Source organism: Excalfactoria chinensis, chromosome 26 (genome assembly GCF_039878825.1).
Source record: "Excalfactoria chinensis isolate bCotChi1 chromosome 26, bCotChi1.hap2, whole genome shotgun sequence".
NCBI classification, from domain to species: domain Eukaryota; kingdom Metazoa; phylum Chordata; class Aves; order Galliformes; family Phasianidae; genus Excalfactoria; species Excalfactoria chinensis.
This window is the reverse complement of record NC_092850.1, coordinates 1,619,869-1,632,264: the sequence shown is the minus strand read 5'-3', so window position 1 is coordinate 1,632,264 and position 12,396 is coordinate 1,619,869. Positions and strand designations below refer to the sequence as shown.

The 12,396-nt window shown below is 54.4% G+C and overlaps 1 protein-coding gene across 1 annotated transcript; it reads left to right on the top strand.

Annotated features, from left to right (window-relative positions):
- The first annotated feature begins 606 nt into the window (after nt 1-606).
- Nucleotides 607-11,371, top strand: GNA11 (G protein subunit alpha 11). Its single transcript, XM_072357378.1, has 7 exons — nt 607-845; nt 5,306-5,490; nt 6,480-6,634; nt 7,206-7,334; nt 8,393-8,522; nt 9,246-9,399; nt 11,042-11,371. The coding sequence occupies exons 1-7, from the start codon at nt 710-712 to the stop codon at nt 11,230-11,232; spliced, it is 1,080 nt and encodes a 359-aa protein (XP_072213479.1). The 5' UTR covers nt 607-709; the 3' UTR covers nt 11,233-11,371.
- Nucleotides 11,372-12,396: the final 1,025 nt, after the last annotated feature.

Sequence of the window (12,396 nt, the reverse complement as noted above, 5' to 3'; positions counted from 1 at the left end):
GCGAGCCGGGCGCTTCTTCGACCCTTCCAGCCCTTCCAGCCCCTCCGGCTCCGTCAGCCGCTGGGCCGGGCGTGGAAGAGCCGCACGCCGACAGCGGCGGACCGAGGGCGGCCGCGGCCTACGGCGGGACCGGGCCGGAAGGGCCGCGCTGGGCGGGCAGGGCCGCACCATGGCCGCCGGGTCCTGCGCCGCCCCACAATGCCCCGCGGCGCCGCCCCGCCCTGGGAACGCGCGTCTCCAGCCCCGCCCACTGCTCGGCCAACCAAACCTGCTCTCCGGTCGGCGCGGAGCCCCGCCCACTCGCGGGGGAAGCCCCGCCCCTCCGCGCGACGCGCTCTCCCGTTGGCCGCGGGGCCCGTCAGTCAGCGCTTGTTTTCGGCGGCAGCGGGTTGGGTTGCGCCGGCTGCTCGCTGGCTCGGCGGGGCCGTGCGAGGAGGGAGCGGCGGGCGGCGCGGCCGGGCGGGGGCAGCGCGCTGAGTGCCGGCGGCGGCGCTGCTGCTGCTAGGCCCGGCCGCTGGGGTCGGGTCGAGGCCAGGCCGGGCCGGGCCGGGCGGACGCCGGGGAGGGGAGGGCGGGGGAGGGCCGGGAGGGGAAGGGGCGGCGGGGCCGGGCCGGGCCGGGCCGGGCCTGGGGGGGGGGGTCCCGGCCGCGCGGAGTAAAGCGGTGATCGGCGCCGGGCGGACGGGAGCGTCCCGGCGGCGGCGGGACCATGACTCTGGAGTCCATGATGGCCTGTTGCCTGAGCGACGAGGTGAAGGAGTCGAAACGCATCAACGCGGAGATCGAGAAGCAGCTGCGGAGGGACAAACGCGACGCCCGGCGGGAGCTGAAGCTGCTGCTGTTGGGTGAGGGGCGGCGGGAGCGGCGGGCGGGGCGGCGGGAGGGACGGGCTTTGTTCCGTGCGGGGTGAGAGAGCGGCTGGAAGCCAGAGAGAGAACGGGAACATGGGTGGTGACAGCGGGAGGAAACGGGATGGGGGAACGGGATGGAGGATGGGGAACGGGAGAGAGCGCACGGGATGGGGATAGGGGAGAGGGATAGGGATAAGGAATGGACAGCATGACGTGGGAATGGGGCTTGGGGAATAAGGAATAGGGGATAAGGAATAGCGAATAGGGCAGAGGGGATGGGGAATAGGATACATGGAATGGAGGAACGGGGAGTGAGAGATAAAGAACGTGGGGATGGGGGTGGAGGGTAAGGAATAGGGGACAGGGAAGGGGGTTAAGGGACAGGGAGTGGTCCTCTGTGAGACGTTCAAGTCCCATCTGGATGCCCGGCTGTACAACCTATTGTGGGTGTCTGCTTCGGCAGGGGGTTGGGATCAATGATCATCAATGATCATCAATGGTCTCTTGGTCTCTTCCAACCCCTGTGATTCTGTGAATAGGGAGTGGGGGGTAAAGGGGTAGGGGATGGGGAATAGATGATGGGGAATAGAGGGTGTGATGGGGAATAGGGGATGGGATGGGGGTTAGGGAATAGGGGATGGGATGGGGACTATGGGATAGGGGATGATATGAGGATTGGGGGATAGGGGATGATATGAGGATTGGGGGATAGGGCCGCTGCTGCACGAGTGTGAAAAATGGCCTGTGGGGATGCGTGGGGCCACAGGGGGCTGCCCTGGGGGGGGGGGTGGGAGGTGCCTGGGGGTGCTGGCAGCAAAGCCATGGGGACCCAGAGCGGTGTGCAAGCAGGAAATGGCCGCGTGCTGGGGATGGAGCGGTGCAGCAGGTTGTCTGCTCGGGTTTGGGTGAGGTCTGTAGGTGAGCGACTGCGGGAGCATCCGAGCGGCCCTGGGCCATTCCGCTGGGGCAGGGAGCAACGCTGGCATCCCGGCAGCCCCAAAGGAAGCGCTGCTGGTGGTTCTCTATGGGCACCGTCCCCACGTGTGTGTCTGTTCTGCTGCTGGAACGCTGCCGTGCTTCCAATGGGGGTAGGAAACAGGAAAGTGAATCTGATGGTTGGAATCATTCGCTTTGGGAGGCACAGGTTGAAGGATGAGGCGCGTGGCTGTGGTAGAGCAGACATAAAGCTTTGCATTGGCTCGGGGAGGCCCAGTCATTGCACGGCGGTTGTTGCTGGGTGGGTGTTGCTTTGGGTGCTGAGCTGGGGGCTCTGAAGGCTCTGGGTGAGTTTCTGATGGTGGAGGACAGCCGGGCGCTGCGACGCTTCCTTCACGCGCTCCCAAAGAAGCAGTTGTTTCAAAATAGGTTGGAGCTATAGGCTGATCTGGGTTAAGGTGATCCCACTGGATCTAAAGATCGCACTTCAGGAAAGAAATGGAAGATGCTCAAGAAACCATTATATATATATATACATACACATCCATATATATCCATATAGCTATATTTTTCCCTGAGGCAACGTTTGCAAACAAACCAAGCAACCAGAACCTCCCCAGATTGACAGGGGAGTGTTGCTCCCCCAGTAACAACAGGTCTTAGAGCATTGGCTGTGAGGGTGAAGCCCTTCGTGGTGTTTGCTTGCAGTGGGTGCAGCTCTGCACATCACCCACCTTACGCTGTTGCCTTCCATCTCCATTAAGGAGATCTGCTTGCGTGCGTTCCTGCTGTCATGGGCTGAGGTGGAGCTCTTCCATGCATTGATAGCACTGGGAGGGCTCTTCCCAGCTCCCAACAACCTGAGGAGGGTGTGGATATGGAAGGAGTTTCCCATTGCAGAAGCAGTGTTGGTTTTTTCTTCTCAATGGCAGCTGTTGGGTCCGACCCCAGGAGCAGTGAGGGGTAACACTGCTGTCCGGCAGTTAACCCAGCCACGAGAGGTTCTAATATGAAGATATTGGGTGTTGCCCTTTGCTCATCATTGGCCTGGGATGGCAATGGGGGGGGGGGGAGGACGCTCCATACAAAGATCCCCCTGGAATGGCTCATCATTGAGCACTGGGGTAATATTGGGGTTACTGGGGTTGGATTTACAGGTGCCCGTTGGGTCCCTGGGGGGTGCTGGTGCCAGGGGGGAGCTGTGCTGCTCCCACGTGTTGGCAGGAGGTGTGCTGAGCTCAGCCCCTCGCTTTGTGCTTTGCCATCCCCAAAGGGTTCCTGTATGCAGCCATACGGTGCAGGAGGCGGCGCTCAGCACAGTGGGTGACGTCGCGGCGATGCTCTGCATTATTGATGGGCCGCACAAAGGCAGGAGGCAGCTTTAAAAACCCAAAGCAACCAAAAAAAAAACCCCACATAATAAGATGAAGGCAGGCGGGGATGGAGCAGCAGGAAGGCTGTAAGGCTGCGTGTGCGGGCAGCCCGGCTCTGAAGCAGGTGAACGCCGCTGAGGTTTGCTTCATGTTTTCACTATCAGAATGCTTTTCCTTTCCTCCCTTCTGGTCGCTGTGGTGAGAGGCAAGGAAGTCTTTCTCACCGCAGCACACCTAACCACAGAATATTTCGGTTTCCAGTTCCCCCCCCTTCTGTTTGCAGCAGCTTTCTGTTTGAGATGGAGCCGCCGCTGTTTGGGATGTTAATTTCTAACCTCGCCGGCAAAAAGCAGCTCTGTCTGTTGGTGGAGATGGGGGAGAGTTTGCCTGTTTGTTTTAAACACGCCGCTTCTATTTATACGCTCGCTGCTTTTATTTGGGCTTATTTATTTGTTTGCTTTCTTAGGCTGGTGCTGGGCGAGTCATTGGGAAGCTGTTGGTGAGCGGTGGCTGTAATGGGTGAGATCTGTTTTGGTGCACCCAGCTCTGCTTGGGCTGCGGTGAGATCCAGGGCTCTGCTAATGTGTTTGTAGCTGGAGACCCAACAAGGGCTGGGTTGCTTAATGAGATGGGTGTTAATTGGGGGTGCTTAAAGGAGCCGTCTCTTTGGATTCCGCATCCTGCATCTGGATGTTGGTTTGGAAGGGGGATGTTGCTGCTGGGCGCTGCTGGCTGTGGGATGCAGCACGGTGGTTTGCTCAGCAAAGTGAGGTGTTACCTGTGTGCCCTGAGGAAGGGATGCACGTCTCGTCTGGATGGAGTGGAGGTCACCGGGCACTTCCCGGAAGACCAAGTGAGCGGAGCAAGTTTGCATGAGGGCTCAAACCACTTCACCTGCTGACGTGTTTTCCTTTCAACTTCCTACTGTCTTCTTATGTAAGCTGTTGGCTTTCCTGACTTCACCGACGCTTTTCTGGGGCCATAAATGTAGGAGTGCTCGGAGCTGCCCGGCGGCTGCAGGAAGTGTTCAGCCAGGGGCTGGGCTGCAGTGACTGCTGCTGTGCTGCCCTCCCATCTGCTCTTAGGACCCGGCTCCTGCAGGGCACTAAACGTGTGCAATAAGGAACCAGCAGGGCACAGCGCAGACAGCTGTGAGCAACATCTGACTTTGTTCTCCCTGTTGGGCACCATTTTAAACACTGTCATATCTGAAGGCTCCAAAAGGTGCTGGGGGTGGAGGGGAGGCAGGATGCAGCCCCAGAGTGCAATCCCAGAGTGCAGAGGGCAGCCCCAGAGTGCAGAATGCAAAGCCCAGAGTACAATCCTGGAGTGCAGAATGCAATCGCGGAGTGTAGTTTGCAAGCCCAGAATGCAAATCCCAGCATGCAATCCTGGAGGGCAGAATGCAAAGCCCCAAATGCAGTCTCAGAGTGCAGCCCCACGATGCAATGCCCTGAATGCAATCCCAGTGTGCAAAATGCAGCCCCACGATGCAATCCCAGTCTGCAGAATGCAGCCCCACGATGCAATCCCAGTCTGCAGCCCTGGAGTGCAGAATATCTCAGCTCAGCAGTGAGGGTTTCCATTTCAGTCCTGAAGAGCAGACGCCGTTTCATCTCGTGCTGCTTGCAGTTTCCAGGCAGATGCGCCGACTGCATCATGGTGGCAGACAGACGAGCCATTCCTTGAGCTCCTCTCTCCCTTAGGGCTGGTTTTCCTGCTGCGTCCCACTCTTCCCCACCAACGATGCTAGAAGGGAAGCAGCGCTCCTTGCTGCACGGCTGGGCTGCCCTCACGGTCCCACCGGGCTGACGGTGGTTGGAGCATCACAGAGTATCTGGGAGCAGCTCAGGTGTGACGGCCCGGAGCCCTTTGACGCAGAGCGTGGGGGAGTGGCTGTAACGTGAGATTTGGGAGAAGCAGCAGCATTGCTTCAGAAGGCTGCAGCAGAGGACAAGATGTCCACCCTGCGCTGCCAGGCTGTGCTCTGGAGCTGGGGGATGGCGCTGGGAAAGAGACTGGATGGACAGTGAGCGCTTGGATACAGCAGCAGGGGCTTGGAGGTGCAGTGGGATGCAAGCATGCTGTTCTCCGTACCGAGCCTTGCTTGCCGTGACCACTAATGCTCTCTTTTGCATCCTGCAGGCACTGGGGAGAGTGGAAAAAGCACGTTCATTAAGCAAATGCGTATCATTCATGGCTCAGGCTACTCTGAAGAGGACAAAAAAGGTTTTACCAAGCTGGTATATCAAAACATCTTCACTGCCATGCAGTCCATGATCAGGGCCATGGAAACCCTGAAGATTCTGTACAAATACGAACAGAACAAGGTGAGTTGCTCAGGATTTCTGCATGTTGGAAGGTTGTGGGGACAGCAGCGCTTGGCTCCCAGGTTTCTCTTTGCTTGGGCCCTTCTGCATTGTGATCCCAACCTCCACGAACTCTTCCCTGTGTCGTTTCTTTTTTTATGTGCTTTAAAATGGCTCTTTATGGTGTTCTGTCGGTCTCTGACTCCATTCGCTGCCTTTGGGTGAGGGCTGAGGCGACCCTACACCTGGAGGAAGGAATCCTTATGTTGCTCAGGGTTCTTCACACACTGCTCTGGATGGCAAATGGGGCAGCAAGGAATTGGAAGTCGATACAGGAGACGGGGCCCTGTGCGCTTATTTAAAGCACTGAGTGTTGTTGCTCGTGCTTTATTTCCTTTGGATGGCGTGTTGTCACACCCAAACACTTTGAGCACTGCTCCTGCAAGCTATCAGTCTGTATGATAAGCATTGGCCAAAGGTGCTGCCTTTCTTAAAGGGGTTTGGTCTCAGCCTCTACTTGAATCACAGTTCTGTGCTTTGCCTTTACCTATGTTGGCTCTGGGATAATCTTTTCCTGGTCTAACATTGTAGTTATTTAGGGAAGGGGGGGGTTCCTGTTGAGGGTGCACCAAGAAATTGTTTATCCAAGCGTTTTGCTTCGTGAATGCAGAGTGTAATATCTCAAAGTAGAGCCACGTTTAACCTGTCCTGCCACACAGCAGCACAGAGCTGGTGTTGGTGAGCTGTTTGTAGGGCTTGGATGCCCTTTGTGCCTGCAGAGAGGTTCTGCAGCTTCACCTCCTCTGCAGTCGGGGTCCTTCACAGTGGGCATCCAGCCTTGGGAACTGCTGCAAAACAAGCACGTGGGACTTCAGTTTCTCAGTGTAAACTGGGGCTGTGGTGCCTCAGCTGTGATTTACCAGCAGTGTTGGGATCCTGGAAGTCGTAAGGAAAGGGCTTGTTTCACCTGGGAGTTATTTTGCTGTGGTTTTTTGCTCTTCCATCTTCAGGCCAACGCAGTCCTGATCCGGGAAGTGGATGTAGAAAAGGTCATGACATTTGAGCAGCCCTACGTAAGTGCAATTAAAACCTTGTGGAACGACCCTGGAATACAGGAGTGTTATGACAGAAGAAGAGAATACCAACTTTCTGATTCAGCTAAATAGTAAGTTGTGCTCAGCAGCGTGCGGTGGTGATGCTGTAACAACTCCAAACTGCCCGGTTTCTTATTCGTGGAGTTAGAGTTTGCTTTGAGGGCAGGAACATGCACTGGGTTCCATTATGTAGTTTCTTGAATACAAATTGTTGTCTTTGTTGGGGTAGATGAGTCCTGGCAGGGTTTTATACAAGCTGCGTGTGTTGGGATAAAACCCATAAGGCAACGATTTGTCTCCATCAGCCCAAAGTCTCCTTGGGCAAAGTTGAGATGAAGGAGCATTGGGCAGCTGTAAGTGTTGTTAATGTGGGTACAGAAAGGCCTGGAGCTTTGCAGGAGTGGGGGGGGAAGTTCTATTTCTTTAGGGATGGATTCAGAGCTGGAGATTCCTTCCCTTTTGCTGCTTCTCGTGTGGGTTTGAGGTGCGCTGGTGGGTGATGGAGGTGCTCATACGTCTGCTTTTAGGTACAGGTGAGGGTGGAATCTCTGCTTGTGTGGCAGACCAAGCAGTGTTTAAAGCTATATGTTTGCGCTGCAACCTGAGGTAGTGCTGCTTGTTTTGTTCCTGTGTTTCCTGTAGCTATCTCAGCGACGTGGATCGTATCGCTACCCCAGGATATCTACCAACTCAGCAAGATGTGCTACGGGTTCGAGTTCCTACGACCGGGATCATAGAGTACCCCTTTGACCTAGAGAATATTATCTTCAGGTACTGAGGGTGTGTTTGTGTTACAGCTGAACTGAGAGTGATTGGGTTTTGGGAAGGACTGGTTCTGTGTTGCTTTAGTGTCCAGCAGCTGAGCTGTGAGGCTCGAGTGGTTGTGTGTGCGCTGTGATGATGTGAAGGATGTGCTGGAAGGGGATGGTGCCACGTTTTATCTTGAAACACTGACAGAGGAAACACTGACCATCAGGAAGCAGGACCTGCTGAATTGGAGGCTCGTGGGGCTGCTGAGCTGCTGGTGGCTGCAGCCAGTGGTGGGGGGATGTGCTGTGGGGGGCACTTGGCTTGAAATGGATTTGCCTTCGGGGGTGCGTTGCTCGAGCAGCTCTGGCTGTTTGTTTCTCCTTCAGAAAGAGCCTTCCTCTTGTGTGATGCCCTCAGAGATGGTTTGCTGTGCCCTCCAAACTTGCTGCCTCTGCTGCAGCAGTAATATGTGGTTAAGCCAGGAAATGAGCATGGCATACGAGGGCACAGTGACATGCAAAAGCAATTTTCCTCCCTGTTTCTCCGCTGCTGGTTTCCCATCTCCACCGTAGCGCTGCCATTACAAAAGAGGAATTAAAGAAGCCTGCATCCCATCTCTGAATCCATTCAATTACAGATGTACCAAAATGATGCTCTCTGGTTTGGTCCCCTGTGAAATGGGTGCAGGTTTGTAGCAGAGCTGCGGGGATCGGAGCCATTGTGTTGAACTTCAGGTCTCACCAAGTAACTGCAGCATTTACTGCATGGGTGGCACTCAGAGCTGAGGAGCCAGGCTGTGTGACTTACAGAGCTGATTCTAAGGAGGTTTTGTTTGCAAAGCGTGCTCTGTGAGCAGCTCAGAGGTGAGCAGGTGCTCTCACAGTTGCTCTCTCTTCTGCTTGATATATGTCTGGAATGGGATATTTGGGGAGCCTGATGGCTTTGTTAGCAGGCACGTGTTGCTGCATCCCCGTGCTGGGTTATCCTGAATGGTAGAGTGGCATTTGTTCACTTTGCATGCTGGTCCTCTGCATTCAGATGGAGAATTGCAGCTGTTTCTGTGTCCTTCTGTCCCCCAGAATGGTGGATGTTGGAGGTCAGAGATCAGAACGGAGGAAGTGGATCCATTGCTTCGAAAATGTGACTTCCATCATGTTTTTAGTAGCACTTAGTGAATATGACCAAGTTCTGGTGGAGTCTGATAATGAGGTAAGCCAAAGGGAGGAGCCTGGCAGGGGGGTGGTGGGGAAGGAAGGATGTCTGTTTGCCTTCTGGGAGGCTGGTAACAAAGTGCTGGGTTAGTAAGAATAGTTGGATTCCAGCTCTCGTGAGGAGAACACAAGCCTTGATGGATCACCGTGTCTGGGAAGGGGGAATGCATCATACGTTCACGTTATCGGTGCTTCTCAAATAATGTGGAATTACCCTGAAACTGCTGAGCCCTGTTTGTCTCAGAAGGCACTGCACAATTCCAGGGGATGCTCTTAGAATTCCCTATTCCTGCTTTCCTCTTTTCCTTGCTCGATTCCCTTTGTGCTGTGGCTGCTGTTCTCTTAATGCCCGGCCTCTGAAATGGCACCACTCAATTTTGACACCTGCTGGTAGATGAAAAATAATGCCAGCAGGTGAAAGTGGGCATTGGTGCGTCTCATGGAGATGAAAACACGTGGCAGCTCACACAGCGCCACAGCGGTTCTCTCATGCAACTGTGCAAGGTGTGAAATGACTTATAAACATCTCTGATATTAATGATTTGCCAATCAGACGAGGCTGGAGCTCACCAGACTTCTTACATTTTCTTTCCGTTTAGCTGCTCTAAATGAGCCAGCTCTTAACTGGGCCCAAAGTGTTCTGTGTGCAGGAGCTGAGCTGTGAGCAGGCAGCAGAAGGGCACCTTAATCCTCATCTTTATCAACTGCTTTCTTGTTTCAGAACCGGATGGAAGAGAGTAAAGCCCTCTTCCGAACCATTATCACTTATCCCTGGTTCCAAAACTCATCAGTTATCCTCTTCCTGAACAAGAAGGATCTGTTGGAAGACAAGATCCTCTATTCCCATCTCGTTGACTATTTCCCAGAGTTTGATGGTGAGTGGTTTCTATGTTTAGAAGGGGGTTGGGTTGTATCGGTTGGATTCTCTTTTAAAGAAAGCTCAGACATTGAGATTGGAGGGAAACCTCTTTAATCTCAAAGGGAATACCTCCTGCAATGAGAAACTGTCATGGAAGCGTCCTGGTCACACTTGGCTAACAGGGATCTCATGGAATGAGCAAATAAGGAGCCTTTCCTGCAGGCTGAGATAGGAAACATTTCCCCCAAAGTGCTCATTTAACGCTTTAGTCTGATTTTCTTACCTGGATTCTGGTGCATCCCACCTGTTTTTCCCACACGGGGCGATGCAGGTGATGTGCTGGGTGGCTTAAGGCTCTGATCAAGGGGCAGTTCCAGGCTTTGTTTTGAGACACCCAAGTGCTCACACATTGAATGAGCTCAGGTGGCATTCAGTTCTTACTGAGCCCCATTTGGGTTGTGGAAGGGGTAATGCCTGCATGGAACAAAGTCCCATCTGAAGCAGAATTCCGCAGCCAGAATAGCGCTGCCCCTCGGCTCTGCAGTTGGGTGCATTTGGAGCTGTGCGGTAACACATCAGCACGGGGCTGAAAGCAATGACATGCAGTGGGGAATGAGATCAGGCAGCTCCTCTCCACGCTGTCATGTGCCGACTGTTGTTGTGCATCTTCAGAAGCGCATGGAAGGAGGAACTGCAGCTTAGCAAACAGGGCGCTGTGCTGCTCTGAGATGGCAAATGAAATCTCTCCTGGTGGTTCATCCTCCCACTCTGGGAGTCTCGTGCCCCCTGCGATCACCAGTGGAGAACATCGGGGCTGTGCAGCACTCTGGGATCGTATGGGTCAGACAGCACGGATTTCTTACTGAGCACAACAGCTGGAGCCCACACAGCCGTGTCAGGGAGCACCACGTGCTTCCCCCTTTCAGCTGAATGAGGGCTGTGGCTGCTGCAGGAGCACTGCGGGGCTGTGAGTGGGAGGGAGCCCATCAGGACCCACCTCCCAGGAGATGCTCCGTGCTGCAGGGAGTGTGAGAACACCAAGACTGAGGAAGGAAGATCAGCACAGTGACTCAGAGGAGGTGATTTTTCCTTAAGGAGCTGACAGTAAATAGAGGCAGGAGTTGCAGTTTTGGGCTCCTTTGAGTTAAGAGGGCGGTGAGGATGGAGTTGGCTGAGGACGATCTTTGTTTAATAACACGCGCTCACAGCCTTGAGAGTGAGAGATTAATTTGTGTATTAAAAAGAAAAGTGCAGCCTTTCTTTTACAGCCAGGGGGGTGTCAGTGTATCCAGGTGTCCAGCAACCAGCACAGGTGGGGTTACACCAAATCCTGTGTTCATAGAGTCACAGAATGGCCTGGGTTACAAAGGACCGCAGTGATCATTGAGTGCTGTGTGCAGGGTCACCAACCAGCAGCCCAGGCTGCCCAGAGCCACATCCAGCCTGGCTTTAAATGCTGCAGGGCTGGGGCATCCACAGCCTCATCAAACCTTGGGCAGCAGGTTTTGTTTGAGCAAAAAAGCCATCGGTTCCCAACGTTCCATTCGTGGTTGCGGTTTCTCCTCCTGGCGGTGTGTGCAGGGCTGCCCTGTGCTGGTGCTTCACCCAGCAGGGCTCACGTAGCTCCAAAGCCATTCAGTGCTGTTTGTTTGCCTCAGGCCCGCAGAGGGACGCGCAGGCAGCCCGCGAGTTCATCCTCAAGATGTTTGTGGATCTGAACCCAGACAGCGACAAAATCATCTACTCCCACTTCACGTGTGCCACAGACACGGAGAACATCCGCTTCGTCTTTGCGGCCGTGAAGGACACCATCCTACAGCTCAACCTGAAGGAGTACAACCTGGTTTGACCCCCTCGGAAAGGCAGCGTTGGTGTAAAGAAAAGAATCCCCCACCCCAGCCCCAAATCCTCCCCCCCACTAAAAAAAAGAAAAAAAAGGAAAAAAAAGGAAAAAAAAAAGAGAAAAAGAAAAAAAAATTAATTTTAAACACGACAGGAAACAAAAAATGATCCACAACAAAAAACCCCGTGGAGGGAATGTTGGAGTTGTTGATGCTGTTGGAGTTGATGCTGTTGGAGTTGATGCTGTTGGAGTTGATGCTGTTGCAGTTGATGCTGTTGCAGTTGATGCTGTTGCAGTTGATGCTGTTGCAGTTGATGCTGTTGCAGTTGATGCTGTTGCAGTTGATGCTGTTGCAGTTGATGCTGTTGCAGTTGATGCTGTTGCAGTTGATGCTGTTGCAGTTGATGCTGTTGCAGTTGATGCTGTTGCAGTTGATGCTGTTGCAGTTGATGCTGTTGCAGTCCTGGTGGCCGATCCGTGTGCGCTGTGCAGGGCACGCTGTCAGCCCGGCCTCTGTTTGCACCAAACCGCTTTGATTTCACCGTCGATGGGGATACGCCTCATTCCTTCAGCACTTTGCTCACCTCTCCCTTGTTGCCAAGCAGCCGCGGCCGCCTCATCTCCAGCTTCTTTTTGGTTCCCGTTGCTTTTAACCCCTTTTCCTTTCTTGCTATTTCCCCTCTTCATTCCCTGCTGTACGGAGGAGAAAACATCCCAGCTGAGGTGATGAAGTCACCGCTCTGTGGGAGAACGGGGTGCTGCTGCTGCTCCCTTTGCCTTGTGCTGCAGGCCGCCCTCGGTGCCATTTGCTAACCCTGCTTGCTCCCCCCTTTCCCATCCCGTTCCCCAGCTTCACTCTGATGGGACGCTGGGGAGCACCAGCAGCTCTGACTGTGGTGCAAAAAACCCCAACCCAAACAGCCACAAAAAAAGGCAAAACACACCCCAAAAACAAAGAGCAGCCGTCGCTTCTCCACCCTGCAGCTGTTCGGCTCCTCGGTTGCTGCCTTTTCTCCCTTCTCTTATCGATCACAAAGTCCTGCAGGCCATGATCTCACTGTGCAGCCATTGATGCTGTGCGTGGCCGGCAGCACGGAGCCTTGCTTTGCTCACGGACCACAAAGGATGGGAGCCCTTGGGGAGCTGAGCCTGGGGAAGTGGCTCCCTGTC

Bases quoted from the DNA above. Each gene is read 5' to 3' on its own strand.
- GNA11 (XM_072357378.1), top strand. From the start codon at position 710: ATGACTCTGGAGTCCATGATGGCCTGTTGCCTGAGCGACGAGGTGAAG. The intron at 846-5,305 runs GTGAGGGGCGGC...TGCATCCTGCAG, and splicing joins GCTGAAGCTGCTGCTGTTGG to GCACTGGGGAGAGTGGAAAA. The intron at 7,335-8,392 runs GTACTGAGGGTG...TCTGTCCCCCAG, and splicing joins CTAGAGAATATTATCTTCAG to AATGGTGGATGTTGGAGGTC.